This window comes from Periplaneta americana, chromosome 17 (genome assembly GCF_040183065.1).
Source record: "Periplaneta americana isolate PAMFEO1 chromosome 17, P.americana_PAMFEO1_priV1, whole genome shotgun sequence".
Taxonomy (NCBI): domain Eukaryota; kingdom Metazoa; phylum Arthropoda; class Insecta; order Blattodea; family Blattidae; genus Periplaneta; species Periplaneta americana.
In genome coordinates, this window is record NC_091133.1 from 21,953,369 (window position 1) to 21,973,287 (window position 19,919).

A 19,919-nucleotide genomic window follows, 5' to 3' on the forward strand; every position below is an offset into this window, starting at 1 on the left:
GAGCAGATACAATATAAATGGAGGCCTTTTAAAAAAAAAATGTATTGAATTATCATCATTCACAGGTAAGGTTATAAATGCAATGAAAAGCGTAAAGCAAAATAAAAGGCTAAAAACTATGAAGCAAGTGAATAACATACTTCTTAAAGGAAACATTTGGATGTACTTGCCAAGAACAAAGCATTATAAAACTAATTGCATTCATAACTATGTTTATTTTGGTATGGATATAACTTTTACCAGCACTATTGTAAAAGGATATAGATAGACATGAAAGCAGCTATAATATAATATTAGAAATGTGTATAAGTTGCCACCTCTCTTCGATAAGTATAAAATATACTGACTCCAAAGCATTTTCATTACTAATTAATTTAAATCACAATTACATGAGAAAGCCCTAAATATTGGTCTATATTAACAGAGCATAACTTTTCAATAAAGTTGCTTCTTAAAAGAAATTCTTATTTTTATAATCATCTTAATTTACATATTTCTTTGTTTAATATCTCAGCAGTTATTCAGTTATTCTATAGGTGAGCTATTTTTGTCTTTACACTTAGAAAATGACTCCTACTTCTGTCACTTTAGACCTATTAGTCACTAAAAGTTATGAAAGTTTCCATTTTTCTCAAGTGAAAAAATCATCAAGAGGAAAGAGAGAGATAGAGAGATAAAGATACATAGATTTTGCATAAATAAGATCATACACAACTCAGGAATTCTTTAATATTTCATAAATTCAGTTGCTGAACTGTTAATTAACTTCTACTGAGTGAGAAAATTATCTCCCGGCTGGAAAGTGCGAACTTGAGATATTATTGAGCACTCCCATATGCTGGTTAGAAGACAAGAAGATTTCGACAAATCACAAAACTATTAATGTGAAATATTATTAAATATAAGACGTTAAAGCATTATTTACTTACGGTACTCAAATTAAGAAAGAAGAATCTGAAATTTCGCCTTTTTACACCAAACATTTTTGGCACTTGCTTAAGAAGTGACATATCATTCACTGCAAGTCTGATAAAATAATGGAGGCAATGTTTCCTTAGATGATAATTTTTATTAAATTTACTGTCAGGGTATATAGGTTATTTTTATACCTGTTATCTTTTAAAGTTCCCCAGAGATAAAAGTTAATGGGATTAGGTCGGGAGATCTAGGGGGTCATATAGAACTACAGTCCTACGATAATTCTATCAGGGAAAACATCACTCTTCATTTAGCAAAAGAACCTGCAGTGAGCAATGTGTCATTTCTCAGCCAGGTACACAAAATGTCTGAAACATGAAGGCAGACAGTTTCAGAGTCTCCTTTTTTAATTTGGGTGAGTAATTGGCATTTTAAGGGGAGTATAAATGGCCATTCTGTTGAAAATTTTTTATTATTGTTTTTTTATGCAGAAACATTATTTGGAATTTGCTCTTTAATTAGGTGTACGATTTATTAAATTTGATTGACTGGAAGTATAATTAATTCTTTTTTTCTTAATTAGCTGCATAGGCCATTTTTAGAATTTCATAAACCATTGGTCAGTTAAAAATTAATATCTCAAGAACCTCAAGGTCTACAAGGCTATGGTTTGACTTAAATTCTAGTGGAAACATTGCTGCATAAGTTGGTAGGACTTTCATAACAGTTCTGATTCTTGTTTACGTTGTGCATGCGATATTCTTATTGTAACGTGGATAATTTTTTCCTTCTTTGTGTTGTTGTGCTAGTTCACTATTGATCTTGCATATCAATTATTAAAATTGATCATGACAAGAGCAAAAGGAGTGTTCAAAAAAGTAAAAAACAAAGGAAATCGGTATTACAGAACTTATCCTTGTGTGTCAGAGGTTGAGAGTGGGGTTAGAAATCAAAGTTCACCTAGTACTTCAGCTCCACACACTGCGACATCTTCAAGTTCTTCCTCCAAAAAGAAACTTGTGAAATGTGATGAATTATATTCAAGTAAGAGAAGTGCAAATGATAACAGCATTAGCATCATTATAGATTTGAGTATTCTCAAGTCAGTGTTCAGTGAATTTTCAAGTTGTAGTTTATGTGGAGGGAAAATAAACATCACTGAAGATGCCTCTAAAAGAAATGGGTTAGTTTGTAGCTTGACAGTTTCATGTGAAAATTGTAAAAGCCAGAAACAATTTTTTACTTCAGAAAAGTGCAAAAATAATGAATTATTTGAGTCAAACATAAGATATTTTTATGGATTGAGGTGCATTGGGAAAGGGCCTACTGCTGGGAAAATATTATGTGGTATAATGAATCTGCCACGTCCCACTACAAGCATATCAAAACACAGAGACATTTTACTAGAAAAAGTGGAAAAAGTGGCAGAAGAATCAATGAAAACTGCAACACAGGAGGCAGTTGAGGAAAACAGAGACAGTGAGACACCTACAGATATTACAATTGCATTTGATGGTACTTGGCAGAAGAGGGGCCATCAGTCTTTGAACTCCTGTGCAGCTGCCACGAGCATTGACACAGGTAAGGTCCTAGATGTAGAAATTTTATGTAAACATTGCCATTGATGCAATATTGCTGGGTCAAATGCAGACAAAAAGGCGCAGCATGAACCAAAGTGCACCAAGAATTATACAGGCTCTAGTGGAGGCATGGAAAGTACCTCAGCAGTAAAAATTTTTCATCGGTCTCTACAAGAACGAGGGGTTCGCTATGTGCAATTCATTGGAGATGGTGACTCTAGCTCATTCAAATCTGTTGTTGATAGCAGACCTTATGGCAACAAGATACCAGAAAAGTTAGAGTGTGTCAACCATGTTCAGAAAAGAATGGGCACACGGCTTCGACGGAGGAAGCAGGAGCTGTCGAAGACACCGCTGTCTGATGGCAAGACTATTAGGGGTCGTCTGCTAGACAGTACCATCAATCAACTATCAGACTACTATGGTCAAGCCATAAGAAGCAACGAAAAAAGCCTAGATGGTATGAAAAAGGCTGTGTGGGCAACCTTTTTTCATAAAATATCAACAGATGACAAGCCGATCCACAACTTTTGTTCAGACGAATGGTGTAAATATAAAAAAGCTGAAGCAGGTGGAACTTTACATAAGTTTACCCACAAGAACTCTTTACCTGAGGCTGTTATGTTGGCTATAAAGCCAGTTTATAGAGATTTGGCAAATCCAGATTTATTGAAGAAATGTCTCACAGGGAAAACACAAAATGTGAATGAGTCATTCAACAATGTAGTGTGGACAAGAGTACCTAAAAATGTATTTGTGGGGTCCCACACATTGAAGCTTGGTGTGTATGATGCTGTCATCACATTTAATGATGGTAATGCTGGCAGACTGAAAGTCTTGGAAGAATTGGGAGTGAAGACTGGCTGGAACACACGAGTCATACTGGAGGAACTAGACAAGGAGCGAGTCGACAAGGCAGAGCTACAAGCCCAAAAAGTGTCCAAGGAGGCAAGATCATTGAGGAGGAGGAAGAGGATGCACTTGGACAATGCAGAAGATGATGAAGACTACAGTGCTGGAGGGTTTTAGCTGTTGTTTCTAATAAAAAGTGAGTTTTTGTTTAAATTAATTTTTAATTGCAATTTCTGAAAAACTTATTTTTTTCAGACATATAACCCATTTTCTCAGGAACTATAAAAGATTGACTCTTGATTTTTTCACAGTTCATTTATAATATGCTTCTGATACCATACCTCTAGAATGGTAGATATAGCTTGTATATTTGGCGTAAAATTAAAAATAAAGTTAAGGAAAAAATGTAAAAAAAATAATACAACAGAAAAAAATTCTATCCTAACTCCTAGCATATGTACTTCAATGAAACTAGAGGAGTAAGTTCATAAAGGATATATAAGTGACCTGTAAAAGCTTCATTAAGTTGCATGAAGTAGTTCTTCAGAAAATGGGTCATAAAGTTTGCAAATTTAACATTAGCGGGATAGGCCATTCATACTCCCCTTAACTGCTTATGTTTAATAACATTTTACATCAGTATTTGTGGATTGTTGAATCACCAATATTGTGGTGTCCCAGTAACCAGTGTGTGAGACCACAGTCACTAATAGATAGCCAAAGTCAGTGGCGTAACTTACAACCCTGGGGTGACCGAGGCCAGGGGGACCAGAAAACTTTCAGTGGTGTTAATAAGGCATATTTGGAAATGAGTTTGAATTACAGTTGAAGGCCCACATTATGTATTTTCCATAACACATAGCCACTGTTTTTACTCTCTGGCATTGGAAATCTGTGGTAATGACCGCCATCACTGGACCTGAGGATGTGCATACAATGATCCAACTGACAGTACTTCGCATCATACACCCCTGTCGATTGCCTCAGTAGACTCGTCCACAACCATATTGCAGTGATGCCAATGTTGAAAATATGACTGATTTTTGTGGATGGAGACACTGTTTCTCGTGGTGTATTTTCATGTCATCAGGTTGCCAGCCGTTGTCGTAGCATATAAACAGTAAATGCACATTGAAGTAAAGAAGTTTTGTATAGCAACACATCTGCTTGTTACTAGATTTAATTCATCATTTTTCTCGTGTTTTGTGACAATGAAACCTTTTAAAAGTAATTATTGAACATTTAAGTGACGCAGAAAAACACAAAAGGAAAAGATAACTTGAAAAATCTGTTTTGAAATTGACTAAAATAAACTCAGTATTTTGACAAAACAGTCAAACACAAACTATTGTGGAACGAATCCCAGTGTTCCAGTATGACGAGTCAGGAAAGACTTAGTGCTCTCAGTGTATTAAGTATTGAATGTGAAAAGGTCCAAAGTAGTGATCTAAATGATTTGATTGAGTAATTTGCTTCTCAAAAGGCCAGAAGGAAAAATCGCTTGTTAAATTAAGCTTCACATTAAATTTATCTTAGGTATTATTTTGTAATTATAGCCTTAGTGAAATAGTAGTTAGCCTATATCGTTTAAATTTTTTTCAGTTCTGCTCACTTAATTTTATTTAAAAATGGAGTATTATGCTATGCTAAATTGTTTTATTCAAATTAGATGTAAAAATAAAATTATGACAATATGAAAAAAATGGCAGTAAGAAAAGGGGCCCAGATATCATTTTTGCTGGGGGGCTCAGCTATAAAAAGTTACGCCACTGGCCAAAGTTATAACTGTACTGTATATCAATTCTTGTCCCCCCCCCCCAAATATAAAAAACATAAAATAAAATACATGTCAGTAGATAGGAATGGAAACAGACACAAAATGATAAGAGGCCAAAACAAATTGTTATAAAAAGAAAACATTTTTTTTTAAATAAACACCAATAGTTTTATGATATACAGCATAAGGAACTAGATATGAAAAACAGAAAACCTTTACTTACTGTGATATTTATATGTTGGAAAAAGACACCATTTCATCCTAAGAAGTAGCACAAAAATCTTTATTATGAGATACGACATAATTTCAACTCACTCAGGGAAATGTGGTCAAGGGATTTATATACCATTTACAATTGTTAAACTAACAATAAGTAATGACAAGAGTATTAGTGTTTTTCATCCTAAATATTTGTGGGGGCCCTGTCCCTGACCTCATCATGTCCTTTGTTGCTTCCTGGCCTCCAAATTGAATCCCCTGACTTGCCGACCAGCGCGCGCCACTGTGGTTGCATGAGAGGTGGCAACCATAACGGCAGATTGTCCTGTGAAGATGGTCTTTCATAAAAATTGAACACATTTCATTGTTTCCAACAATATACGGCGCAGTTACATGACTTTTACAACAAATACATGGAAGTGAGTCATGAAAATTATATATACTTTTCATGAGTGGTTATTGTGAAAATGCGCACATATTCAAATCAAAATTTATTGTTTTAAAAACTGAGAACGTTGACATGGTTTAAAAAACATAAATTAAATGTTTTGGAGAATTTATATTTGCATTTACTATATCCAAATTTATAAAATAAAGAAACTTTGTGAATATGTAATTATAACCTCTGTTTTTGAGAGCATTATTATGAGAGAACGGAAATTAACATCTTTCAGCATTAGTCATAAGGACGATTCCTTATTGCAGTTAATTCTACTAATTTCTTACCAGTCAGCCTAAAATTGCACTGATTTTCAAATTTGGTTTCAATGATAGATGTTTTCCATTCATTTACAATATTTTTGTGTAAGATGTAGAAAGTTACACAATTTTACTTAAATATTACAAACTAATGAAACAATAGGCGTTTGAAACGAAATTGGGAGTAGTATAAGGTACCCTGCTATTGATGTAGAAGAGCTATGAGAAAACTGTTGGAAATTTTCTTGAGAGAAAATTAGTCTTGGAAGAAGACAAATAACATACAAAATTATTTTCAGAATTTGAGAATTAAAATAAAAAAGTCTTGAAACATGAACAACAAGTCTTCCTAGAATGATTTACGTTTATCATCATATAACCACTCATTACTATGTTTGTATCTACTAGGCCGTCTTAACAGCACACAAAGCATACACACAAAGACATATATTTTTTTCAAATTAAATAATAAAGTGAAATCATGCACTGTACAATCAACATGAAATTGTTACATTTAAAACCTACTAAAGATCCTGATTAAATGTAAACAACAGTGATTACTTCCTTAGAAGTTAAAAATGGACATTTAACTTTACAGAACTCTACAACATTGTACTGCAAAATAAAGAATTGATTTTATATTTAGTATGTATGAAATTGGACACAAATCCTAACTGAATATCAAATTTAAAACAAATTATGAGTGAGAATAGATAAGGGGGATAAAAATTTTGAAATACTGATAATGTTTTTGACATTTTTAATATTGGTAAAATTACCTAACATTTCTTCTATCGAAGTTAGTTCTATAAATATTGTCACGAACTTACTTTGAGCATGTGTTTGTTTTAATATTCAACAGTACTGGTACAGATTAACCTATATAGATGCTTGATGAGTATTTGAAAGGAAGATAATTTTTTTTTTTTTTTACTCCTGATGTGATAACACATTCAAAGATCAGATGAATTAGCTAATTTCAATATAGATCCGCTACTTATCCAAAATCATTGATGGTAATTTTACAAATTCAATAAAGGAATAAAAGAAAGATGGGAAGATAGAAAGGACAGAAAAGAATTAACTTTTGGTATGATTATAAATTTCTGTCGAACGTATCAAGTATAATGGTTTTATCAGATCATATATTTAAATATCACTGTATAACTCTATTCTTAAATTTTATAGAATACTACGGTAGGAGAGTAGGAAAACAGTGTTTCCAATTAAAAATATAATTTTATCCAAAACTTTCTAATAAAATAGCTTGTTGCTATTTTGATATTTAATGCGAAAATTTATCCTTTATATTCATGTTACCTTTTTCATCTTTAGGAACATTAAATCCAGACGTTTGAGACAGGCAGGGCATGTAGCACATTTGGGTGAACCCAGAAATGTGTCTAGAGTATTAGTTGGGAGATCAGAGGGAAAAAGACCTTTGGGGAAGCCGAGACGTAAATGGGAGGATAATATTAAAATGGATTTGAGGGAGGTGGGACATGATGTTAGAGACTGAATTAATCTTGATCAGGACAGAGACCAATGGCGGACTTATGTGAGGGTGACAATGAACCTCCAGGTTCTCTGAAAGCCATTTGTAAGTAAGTAAGTATTTATGTTACCTTTTCTAGGAACAAGGAGTGAATATTTTATTTTTGTTGCTTTAGTTACCTGTTCTCAATGTTGTAGTGACGAGCGGCTTATGAAAACTTTTATCCAGTCACTGTTCCTAGCAATAGTACTGGTAGCATCAAAATAAAGGATAACTTTATATGCCAGTATTAAATATTTAATATTGAATTATTATAATATTTATTTATTATAATAATTTAGTAAACGCTACATTGGATAAAATATTGTATGCCACACGAGAGTAAACAGATTTCATCCACTCATGGAAATTATCGCCCTAGTTGCAAGTCAAAATCCTAGTTTATTGTCTTGTACCATAAATTATTGTTACAAGTGTGACTATTTTATTTGCATTCCTGTACATTAAAAATAGAAAACTAGAAAACACTAAATATTTCTTCCATTCAAAATATTCCCTCTGTGTTTACATTTAATAAGATTCTGTTGTTCATAAACTAAAACATGTAAGATCAAATAAAATAATTCGAAATTAAAACACACAAGCAAAAATAGTGATAACTATGCAATGTAAGTGTGGAAACAGAAGCAGTAGTAATTAATGCATCACAATAAAATATTTTGCCAGAAACATAAGGAAACAGGCCTACAATGTACATAGAAACACACATTAAAATCTCTTCAAAGTTTGTATGGACTAACAAGCAAACATTCTGATGGGGGACAGATAAAAAAGTTAAAATTTTCTTCCACTATGTTAATAATGTCAAAAGAAGTGCTTATACAAATTTTGGTCACTCAACCGTAATTACGAGGCCGTCTAGAAAGTAATTTTCCCTGGGACCGCTTACAGAAAAAAAGGACAATTGTATAGAAAGATTTATTGAAACAGATACAGCAATTGTTGGGTTATTTGTCAACATATCCCCCATGTAAATGAGACATCTGTCATACCATGAGATCAATTTTTGTATCTTTGTGTCGTAGAAGTCAGCCACCTGGGATTGGAACCAGCGTTTGACAGCCGTCTGCACCTCTCTGTTGATCCCATGATATGACAAATGTTTCAATTTCGGTGGGGAACATGTTAAAAAATAGCTCAATAATTGCTGTGTCTGTTCCAATAAATTTTTCCAATGAAATTGTGTTTCCTTTTTGTTAACAGCCCCTGGCGAACTCATTTTTTTTACGGGCCTCGCAATTGAGGTCGAGTGGCCAAAATTTGTATAAGCATTTCTTTTGACATTATTAACATGGTGGAAGAAATAAATTTAATTTTTTTATTTGCCCCAATCAAATTGCTTGCTTGTAAGTATATTTCCAATTCATGCTTCATTCTAACACCAAAATAATCATTCACTGACTTTTTGCTGATTGTTGCATCTCTTTTTTAAGAAGGTAAAATGCAATGGATTCTTAGCAAACAGATACAGACTTAGCAAATACATTTACCCTACGTAAAGTAGGTACGAGTTTCAATTTGTTTATAAGCTATATCTACGTTTCTAATGCAATTTTAAATCCCTAGCCTACTATGTACTGCACTTTTGAATTTTGCATAGAATTATAATATGCATATATTTGCACGATAAAAAGGGCATTAAGTCATAAATTGCAAGTTTTCAGTAGAGCAAAATCAAAGTTCGAAATAAGGACCAAAACTGAAAACCATCAATTTCTGACACGCCATTTTCACTGAGGAAACAAAAAAATTTAATACTTTCTGCTTCCTTTTCGAGATAAAAATTGTTTTATATGAAACATTTCATACCGTGTTTTGGGAAAGTCATTACTTGAATTCTCAATATGCTCAGTCAATTCAAGACAGCAGCGTATTATGATAATAAATGATTGGTAGAATTTTAGTCTTGTCCTTAAAATGTACAGAAATTTCATCCAAACAAATGTAACTTTTCGTTCTGCAAAGGAATTTTTTCAACATTACTTTTTCAGGTGAAATTACTGCACACTTAAAGGAAAAAACTAAAATTATTTCAATCATTTATTATCATAATACACTGCTCTCTTCAATTGACTGAGCATATTGGAAATTCAAGTAACGACTTCCCCAAAACATGGTATGAAATATAAAACAATTTTTTATCTCGAAAAGGAAGCAAAAAGTAGAAAAATTGTATTAAACTATTTTGTTTGAAATATTTCAAATAATAACTCATTGAAATTAATGACATTACTTACGGTTCAACACACACGCACACGCACACGCACTCACACGCGCACGCACACACATCACACATACAGGGGTGTAGTCGTAAATAAAATAGTATCAGGGCACTTCGCGAAAAAAGTAGTAGTAGTAGTAGTAGTAATATAAATAATAATAATAATAATAATAATAATAATAATAATAATAATAATAATAATAATAATAATAATAATAACAATACACGCGCACGCACACACACACACACACACACATACACAGTGTTCTGCCCAAGGGCAGGTCTCTTTTTTAGCACTCTCTAATCTTTTCTATTTTTTGCCTTCGTCTTGGTCTCCGCACATGATCCATATATTATATGATCATATGATATAATAATAATAATAATAATAATAATAATAATAATAATAATAGTATAATAGTAATTATTATTTTTTATTATCATGGTAAAACTCTGACAAAACGCTCTTCAAGGAACTGGGTGTAAAGCACGTATTTAGAGGAACTGCATATTAGGTGGATGTTTTAATTTAGATTTATATAATACAGTACCTATTATCATTTTCTTATTCAATTATATCATACATGGACAGCAGTAATTACCCCGTTATGTAATACGTCAATGACATTTACAGTACGGTATGTACACCCTGTGACACGAAAAATGGTTGCTCTCTTGTACCATGAATTTGTCTAATTGTCGTTAGGGTTAACGCGAGATTCACACGGGAAAATATCAAGCATCGAGTTTCGAGGATGAAGCCAAGTCGTAGCAGCAATGTATCTGTATGTCACGAAACACATATTCCCTACGAAGCCTTTACGGCTTAGCGATGGAACTCTTTCTTCTCGTCTCGTTATGAAGACGGGGCTTCGAATCTATGCAAAATGCACGATTGGAAACACAGCGCACACGATGATACCCGAGCTATTCCGTGGTGAGACTTAAGGCTGGTTCACAATAAACCGGGAACGAAAACTACAACGAGAACGAGAACGGAAATAATGTTAAAATGAATGTTTTTAAATGTGAGCATCAACAATTACTATTGTGAATGCTCACATTTAAATACATTTATTTCAACATTATTTCCGTTCTCGTTCTCGTTGTCGTTTCCGTTCCCTGTTTATTGTGAACCAGCCTTTAGTCTCTGAACAGCGATCAATTTCCGTGTCAAAGGATGTACAGTACATACCATAATTTTATTATTTCGAAAAAAAAAGTCTCATAGTTGTTTGCCTGGTATGTGAACCGTTACAATGAATAATCACATTTCCAAGACGATTTAAAACAAGATCTTTCCGTAACACTTATTGTAACGAGCATCACTGTCACAAAGACTTCAAAACACCAAAGACAAAACTGACCAGTAAGAATTTCCAGAATTACGGACGACTGAAGAAGGTTGTTTGAGATAGAGGATGTAGGAAAGTTGTAGGGTATTGTAACAGTATGTAGACTTAAGCGCTCAGGTAAAGAGTAAAATAAGAGGGCGAGTATTCTATGTAGACTTAAGTGCGCAGGTAAGTAGCTAAGTACTGTATTATTATTATTATTATTATATCATTATTACTATCTACTACCGGTACTTATTTGTAATGCCGCTGCTATTATGCATCCAACTAATCCATACTTATAAGCTACAAAGTTGAGTAAGACGCAAGTAAGAAAATTATTATTTAAAAAAGTAAAACTAAAAGCAGAAAGAGCACCGGGGTGACGCTTTGACACGATTACTGTACACACAATTACGGGGCATAATTTCAGGTATGTATTTCCCACATGTAGACAATCAAAATAGTTCCGGAAATGCTTCATTTCCGAGTTATGGCCTTCACAACAATGAAATTCACCGGAACGTTTTTCTTTCCGCAGGTCGTTGTCATTACAGAAGATGTTCAAAATGTCCACCTCCACCTTGAATACAGACCTCACATCGATGTCTCATTGACCTGCGAACACGATCCCAAACTCCAGGAGTATTGCATATGTCCTCAGAATATGCCACAATTCGATTCCGAAGGGATTCCAAATCAGGCACTGGAGACGAATAAACCAATCATTTTAAATGGCCCCACAAGTAGAAATCGAGAGGGTTCAGATCAGGTGAGCGTGGAGGCCAAGCAATTGGGCCACCTCTACCTATCCATCGATCAGGAAACCTTCGATCCAAGTACCGGCGAGCCGTACAACTGAAGTGTGCAGGAGCGCCATCATGCAAGAAGTGAATGTGTTGACGATTGATCAGTGGAGTGTCTTCTAAAACATGAGGTATGGTGTTTTCCAGGAAGTTTGTGTACGCCTGCCCCATAAGTTTGTTTACAAGTACATGGGGTCCAACTAATCGATCACCAATGATACCGGCCCACATGTTGAGGGAGAACCGCACCTGGTGATGAGATGGAACAGTTGCACGTGGGTTTTCATACTCCCATACATGCTGATTGTGGAAATTTGTTATGCCATCTCGTGTGAACTGTGCTTCATCTGTAAATAATACTAAGGCAGGAAAGTTCGGATTTACACCACACTGCTGCAAGAACCACTGACAGAACCTAACTCGTGCAGGGTAATCTGCTGGTGACAGGACAAAAGATAAGGATGCAATTGATACTCTTTCAACAGTCTCCAGACAGTCGTATGAGGAACATTGACTTGCAACGCTACCCTTCGTGTGCTGATAGAAGGAGTCATGTTCACAGCCTCCAGAATCTCCTCCTGTACTTCTGGAGTTGTAGATCTTGGTCGTCCCCTTCCCAAACCAGGAGAGTTAAATTTTCCATACTCGCACAGACGGTAATGGAGACGTACAAATGTCTTCCGATCTGGACATTGTCGCTGTGGGTACCTCTCCTGGTACAAACGACGAGCCAGCGCAGCATTGCCGTCCGCCTTACCGTACATGAAGTGTATCTCTGCCAGCTCTTGATTTGAATACATGTCGCACAGTCTAACGCCTACACAACACTGAATGTAACCTTCGCCTCGGAATGAACTGTCAGAGTGCCCTCTTAATGTCTCCTTTGACGGCAACGACCTGCGGAAAGAAAAACGTTCCGGTGAATTTCAATGTTGTGAAGGCCATAACTCGGAAATAAAGCATTTCCGGACACATGTTGTAATGAACTATTTTGATTGTCTACATGTAGGAAATACATACCTGAAATTATGCCCCGTATTTTTGAAACACCTGTATAATGATAATAACAATAAGTCAATAATACGAGGATCGTTTCATAAGTCGTAGCAACCATATTATATCTTCGGAACAGGTGGTAACACAATCTAATATATATAGATCTTACATTTTATCTCTGCCGATCAGTGACAGATTTCAAGTGGCTTATCTTGCAACGTGATTGTTAGCGTATTAAAAAGCATTAAAATCTTGCTGTCCACACCTGTGGAGTAACGGTCAGCGCGTCTGGCCGCGAAACTAGGTGGCCCGGGTTCGAATCCCGGTCGGGGCAAGTTACCTGGTTGAGGTTTTTTCCGGGGTTTTCCCTCAACCCAATACGAGCAAATGCTGAGTAACTTTCGGTGCTGGACCTTGGACTCATTTCACCGGCATGATCACCTTCATTTCATTCAGACGCTAAATAACCTGAGATGTTGATACAGCGTCGTAAAATAACCCAATAAAATAAAAAAAAATACAATTTTGCTGCCATCTCCTTGTCTTCCCACCGCAAATGTGACGTTTCACAGAGGCAGAGATAAAATATAAGATCTGTAGGATACGTCTGAAAACCAGTGTTAAGGCTGGTTCACAATAAACCGAGAACGGAAACGAAAACGAGAACGAGAACTGAAACAATGTTAAAATAAATGTACTTAAATGTGAGAATTCACAATAGTTAATTTGTGAATGCTCACATTTAAATACATTTATTTTAACAATATTTCCGTTCTCGTTTTCGTTTCCGTTCCCGGTTTATTGTGAACCAGCCTTTACACTCTAATAGCTAGTTGTATCTGTGTGCATCTGTGGCTAGTTAACAGCACACGCAAACGTTAGTATGCTGTCGGCCGTGCTCTAAGATAGACGTAGTAAAGTTGAACGGCGATCATACTTGTATCAGGGACCTTTACAGCAGTATAGGTGGGAAATCTCAGAACATCCTCCCTACTCGCCTGATCTCAGTCGGTGACTTTGATTTCATTCCGCAACTGAAGAAGCCACTGCGTAGAGAGAGCTTTGCAAACAAGGAGGACATCTTAACAGTGTTTCGACAACAAGTGATACACATTGATAAATCACACATAGCCGATGGTATTTAACGCCTTCTCCATCATTGGAAAAGATTATGTGGAAACCTGGGCAGACTATTTTGGAGGGTTTCAGCTATGTGTTATGTGCTTTGTTTTAGTTTGTGTATAATAAAACTATGATTATGCATGCATCTTTGCTCCATGCTTGTTGGCTCCAGTGCCCGGACCAAATTTGGTACTAGCATTGCGAAGCACATTCCAGTGATCTTCAAACTCATATAATGGATTTCCATTGCTGGAGTTTTATCGGTTGATATAACATAGTTGCCATAACTCATGAAACGACCCACGTAATAATAATAATAATAATAATAATAATAATAATAATAATAATAATAATAATAATAATAATAATAATATGAAATCAATTTGTATTGCCAGTGCCATCTTTTTTGTATCAAATTATGACACAACACTGCTGAAAGCACTTCTCCGCTCTCTCTAAGGGTACATACACGTTGGAGCGACAATAAACGATAAAAGAAGCAGCGATGCTATATCAGGGAGAATTGAAGTATGCATTGTTATTCAGGTGTGCATATTGGAGTAATGATAAAAGCGAAGATACACGATAAAAGCAACGAAAAAGCAAAGTTCCATTTTCTTCGCTCTTGTCGTTCATATGATCTCTGATTAAGATAATATTAATCTGTATAAATACCGGTGATTATCAATATATCCGAATAATAATCGATTTATTATTATTTCGGCTTATTAAATTAATTATTGTTGATATTGACAAATTGATCAGTTGTGTATTTAATCGTCCTATGTTATGTGTTCACAAGAACCAATCACAACACAACGAATTTATACTATCTTTGGGATGAGAAACGGGTTTAATTTTGTACGTATTTAAGTTATATTAACCTTGAACTTGGCAGCTGATACTTTCTATATATCTTCTCTCATTAAGTGGATGCATAGAATATCTTCTACTGATAAATCAAAATGTTCGCTTCCCGCGTTCTCGTTGCTCCGATATGAACACTTGATTCTTTGATAATACCAAAGCGTCGCTAGATCATTTTCCTTATCGTTTATAGTTGCTCCAACGTGTACGTACCCTTAACCACGCAGCATCGGAGCAACGGAGCAGGTAGTCCGCGTTCCATAGTGCTTCGAGCTGATACCCCCTGATCTAATGTTAAAGTTAGTTGTGTTTTATGCTAAAAAAATATGGATACACATTTTTCTATTCGTTGGATAATCCGTTCGTATTGTTTCACTGTTATCAACATACGGTGATCAGCGCTCAATTGCGAAAATACTACATATTTGAGAAAAGCACGTTCAAAATTGTTTTGTTTGGGACAGTGTTCTTGTATTAGGCGTGTACATAATTTAATTGACAATTTGCTGATAAAAAAGAATGAACATAATTTTTTATCTAATAAAATTACATTTTAATAGTTAAAGCAGGCCCTAAATTATTCCTCGATATTAAACAAAAATAATTTAGAAGGCAAGATAACGTAACTGCAAGACAGAATCGGTAGGAGAGACACGTTACGGGGCACATGCACGCATACCTTGCCACCACGCTTCAGCAGCAGTTCTGCCAATGCGACAGCCTCCTGCTGGACGTCAGCTGGTGCCCTTGGAGACACGAAGTGCTCTGAATCTGAATGCCGACGCATCTTCTCGCCCGCCGTTTGCTGCTGTTGTTGCTGAACCGTCTGGGATTGAACAGGAGGAGCCGGAACCACAAAAGACGAGAGTTTGATGTTGAGATCAGGCTCCTTGCTGCCCGGCGTTGGAGGTGTGCTCGGGTACTGAGGCGGCGCGCCTCCAACACGAGAACCACTGGTTGTTTCAGAACCTGATAAAATATAACAAAACCTGTCAGATGCAAAGCAAGCAGGGCGATCTCTATCACATATAAATGCTCCAAATCCTTCGTAACTTGAACATTACGCGCGCAACCTTACCTGCTCATTCTGTGCACTAGAATGTGTTACTAAGGAGCAGCACAGAACGGTCAAAGGATATTAGTTCATGCCACTTCATTGCTACAAATAGGACTTCATTTTAATGTCAACTTGTTCCTTCTGATTGACTTATAACTCTGTAGAAAGCTCAAGTTTTCTTCTGAAAAAATTCATGTGATTTCAAACAAAACGTTTACAAACTTTCTAAATAGAGATTCTTCTGCGGCTCGACCAACATATATCTCAACCTTATCAATAATCCATACTCAACGGAGTAATGCAAGTCAATTTCGCAGTAGGCATACCAACTATGAAAAATTCACTAGAACACTCTTACCCGACTGCGCACACTTACCCTCCGTTACCTTAATAATGTTTTCACCTATCTCGCACTTTTATTTTAATGAAATAAAATATATTTGTAGGATGGATAATAGCCACTGATCAGATCACCGATTACATCTTAATCTTAATCCTTGGGCAACAACAAACGTTGAAGTGCAGAAATCGATGATGTGGAAAGTGTTTCTCAGAAAGCTGAAGCACAACATTCTCACGATATACCACGCCTCTCTATAAATAGTGAATATTACACAGATAGTGAGCAAAAAAAAAAAATCATCAAGCCCCTCCACAGCTATCATCGGATTGCAAATTGCAAATAGCCTACCCTCAATCACTGAAGCTAGCTGTTTACTTTTGCCATTTCTGTTGGTCATTGGTTCATGCTCTGTAACAATGTCATGTACTGAATAATGGCATTATCCAGTGAATTTATCAAGTTACACTGCTATTCACTTTTTATAAAAAAACATTTTTTTCTAGACAAAGCATTGAATTAAAGGATTGTTATTTGACTTTTTGTTGAGTTAGTTTTATTTTACCATCTAGTTAAGTTTAGCAGCTTATACAACATAAATTATAAGAAGTCCGTGATATGAAGATGGTAGATATTATTATTTTCTATGCGTTTTATAACAATTTAGTTGTTTAACATGTGGCCAAATATATTATTTGCAGACTATTTTCTTGAAGCATAATTGAAAAGATAAAAAAAAATATTTGCTTTGCATCTAAATTATTAGAAGATAAACTTTGCTTTTCATGCTATACTGCGAGTTGCAACGGCGCGCTCTCGCTAAGGAGCGAAAAGCGTAGGGCTGTAGGGCTGTAGAATATTACAGAAATGGTAACGGAAATTTTTCTTAAATAGGTACCACAAACGTTGCGAGTTAAGAAGCAAGATAATTTGATTTATAAGTTGTATGCCTACAGTTTAAGTGCATTCCGTTTCTGAAATCTGTGGAGTAAATCGATGCATCTGGGTGGAGCCTATGACAAGCAAATGGAGGGAGCCTATCAGTGCGGGAGTGTATTGCGGGCTGCATCGGCTCACAGCCGCTAAGGGGTAAGATGCGCATGGCAGAAGGTGATAGGTAGTGGTGACATTTTAGACGCTCGTCTTCAACCAATGCTTTCCCCCAGAGCGGTCATTTTCCCATTGTGCTGAATTTCACCACTAGACAGTGAATATAAATCCCCTCATTACGTGAATGACCCGTAGGCTTGAAGGGAGGGATGAATGACGTAATCCGACTTCTGACGTATCCCACAACTGGCGCCCGGTTCTGCATCCATGATATATATATATATATATATATATATATATATATATATATATATTGTATGCTATTCATTAATTACTTTTCTTATCAGAGACCCAAACTCTCCATTTGCAAATCGAAACAGAAAGAAAACATTCAAACCGACATGAATATAGTTTCATTCCCGAAATTGGGTGACGTAGGCCTATTCTTTGTCGGTGTATCACGGATACATCGCAGAAGTATTTTTTCTCCGCCAGTTCTTATATTTAAAATCATGTACCAACATTCTCCATTTAAATTTACGGATTATTTCTCGTTGGGTTTGAAATTGTATTTTTTACTCTATATGCAATCTTTTTTCGGATATTTTTATCTTATTATCTTTCAACATTTCATATCTATAAACAAATCAAGCACTTGTTTCGAGGAAATATGCTTGATAAGCAGACGATTCTTAGTATCAAGGACCAACAGGAAACTATCACATTATAACATTTGATTCTAGGAAAGATTGTCTTCTTAAATATTTCGTACATTAATTATACAATTATTAGGAGCCTAAACTGACAGAACATCAATTACTTGTTGATGGGTAATGAAGAAACGGTTATTTTGAGACGTTATAAAACTGAAGACTGTTTAACATTCGCCAAGCAAAATCTAACGAACGTTCGTGAAGTTGGCCGTGAGACAACTAACAAAATAGTATTTTACAATTATTATTATTATTATTATTATTATTATTATTATTATTATTACTATTATTATTATTACTATTATTATTATTATTATTATTAATATTATTATTATTATTATTATTATTATTATTATTATTATTATTATTATTATTATTATTATTATTATTATTATTGCAGTAAAGCATTACAAAAGAGAACACTTGTAAAATGCAAGCAAGTTTCCAGGTTCCGTAAAACATGCTCTAACGGAGATAAGTTTCACTACCATTCATGGAAGCTGAAGGCCTTGACGATGCTGGCTGAATGAGAATATCTCACAAGATTTATTTTCTTGTTCTTATAAGGTTAATAGTATCCCTTGTGTGTTTATTTTATGAAGTGAAAAATTCTCAACGATGACAAACGATGTTTATGTTTCTGAATAAGAGATGGAGGCCAGAGGAAAGTGGGGCTGGCACTTATAATAATTTTCAAGATATCATCAATTAAAATGTCACATAACGAAGTTCACTGACAATGGGTATGTTATTTGAAAGGAGTAAAGAAATTCACGGGATTAGTCTCACAACTAATAAAAGGAAAAGAGAAAGAACTTCTTATGCTATAAAATTACAATAATGGGGTGAAAGTAGAAAGAGATAATGAAGTGATATATCTCAGCAATACAGTTTCAAGAACTCAATTCAGAATTGAAGGGTTCAGAACCATAGTTATTACCGTAATTCAATGGAAACATATAGCAATTAATACAAAGTATACACATTAAAACTAAATTATTTGTCAATCTTCATTAAATTATGGTATTCATTTAACTTTAACCCTTGCTTTCTCTGTTTTTAATAAATGGCGCTTGGCCCACTATGGCTCTGAACCCTTCAATTCTGAAGGAATGTGGGTTAAGCAATGAGAAAGAAAATTAAGGAACAAGTGAAGAGTTTCATACATGACATAATTAACAATTTTGCTAGAATGAATTACATTATCAGAAGTGTTTCAAGAATTACTGAATTGAAGGAGAGAGTTAAAGTTTAACTCTGGCAGACAAAATTTGTTTCATGAGATTAATATTGGGTTGATGCAAAAGATCGTAGTTTTTTTTTTTTTTTTTCGCTGTGACAAAAATTTGTATTTGAGATGAGTAGGAGACAGAAATTAATCAGTAGGCATACGGTAATACATTCTCCTACATTATCTATGACTCTCTATGGATAGTTGCTTTTGTCATGTTAGCGGAGTGTGGGCGTGCATAATCGTGTTGCAGCAGCACTTGATACAGTCTTCTTGGTCGTTTTTCTTCAATTGCGGCCACAAGGCGTCTGAGTTGTTGGCAGTAAATGCCAGCAGTTATGGTCACATTCCTGGGAAGCAATCCGAAATACACGACGCCTTCTTCATCCCACCAGATGCATATCATCATCTAATTTTTGTATGAAGTGTTCTGTGTTGAAACGACAGAACCGTTTTCTTGCATTGCTTCTTCCAACGGCATTCTTCCCGTACACGGCAAAAATGTTTCGAGCCGCCTCCGCTATCTTCGGTCCTCTATTACACTCAAACAGAAAATATGACGAAAGTGTTCTTTTTCCCCAC

General features: G+C 35.2%; 1 protein-coding gene across 6 annotated transcripts in view; it reads right to left on the reverse strand.

Annotated features, from left to right (window-relative positions):
* LOC138692622 (zinc finger protein 541) overlaps window positions 1-19,919 on the reverse strand; it is a 1,853,746-nt gene that overhangs the window by 64,032 nt on the left and 1,769,795 nt on the right. For 5 of the 6 annotated variants that reach the window (XM_069815665.1, XM_069815669.1, XM_069815664.1 and 2 more), the window contains 2 exons: window positions 15,626-15,915; window positions 5,561-5,671 (listed from right to left, as the gene is read on the reverse strand). In XM_069815665.1, coding sequence (XP_069671766.1) covers window positions 5,561-5,671; window positions 15,626-15,915 — 401 coding nt within the window. The remainder of the gene's footprint in view (window positions 1-5,560; window positions 5,672-15,625; window positions 15,916-19,919) is intronic. The other variant, XM_069815666.1, reaches the window with a different exon arrangement.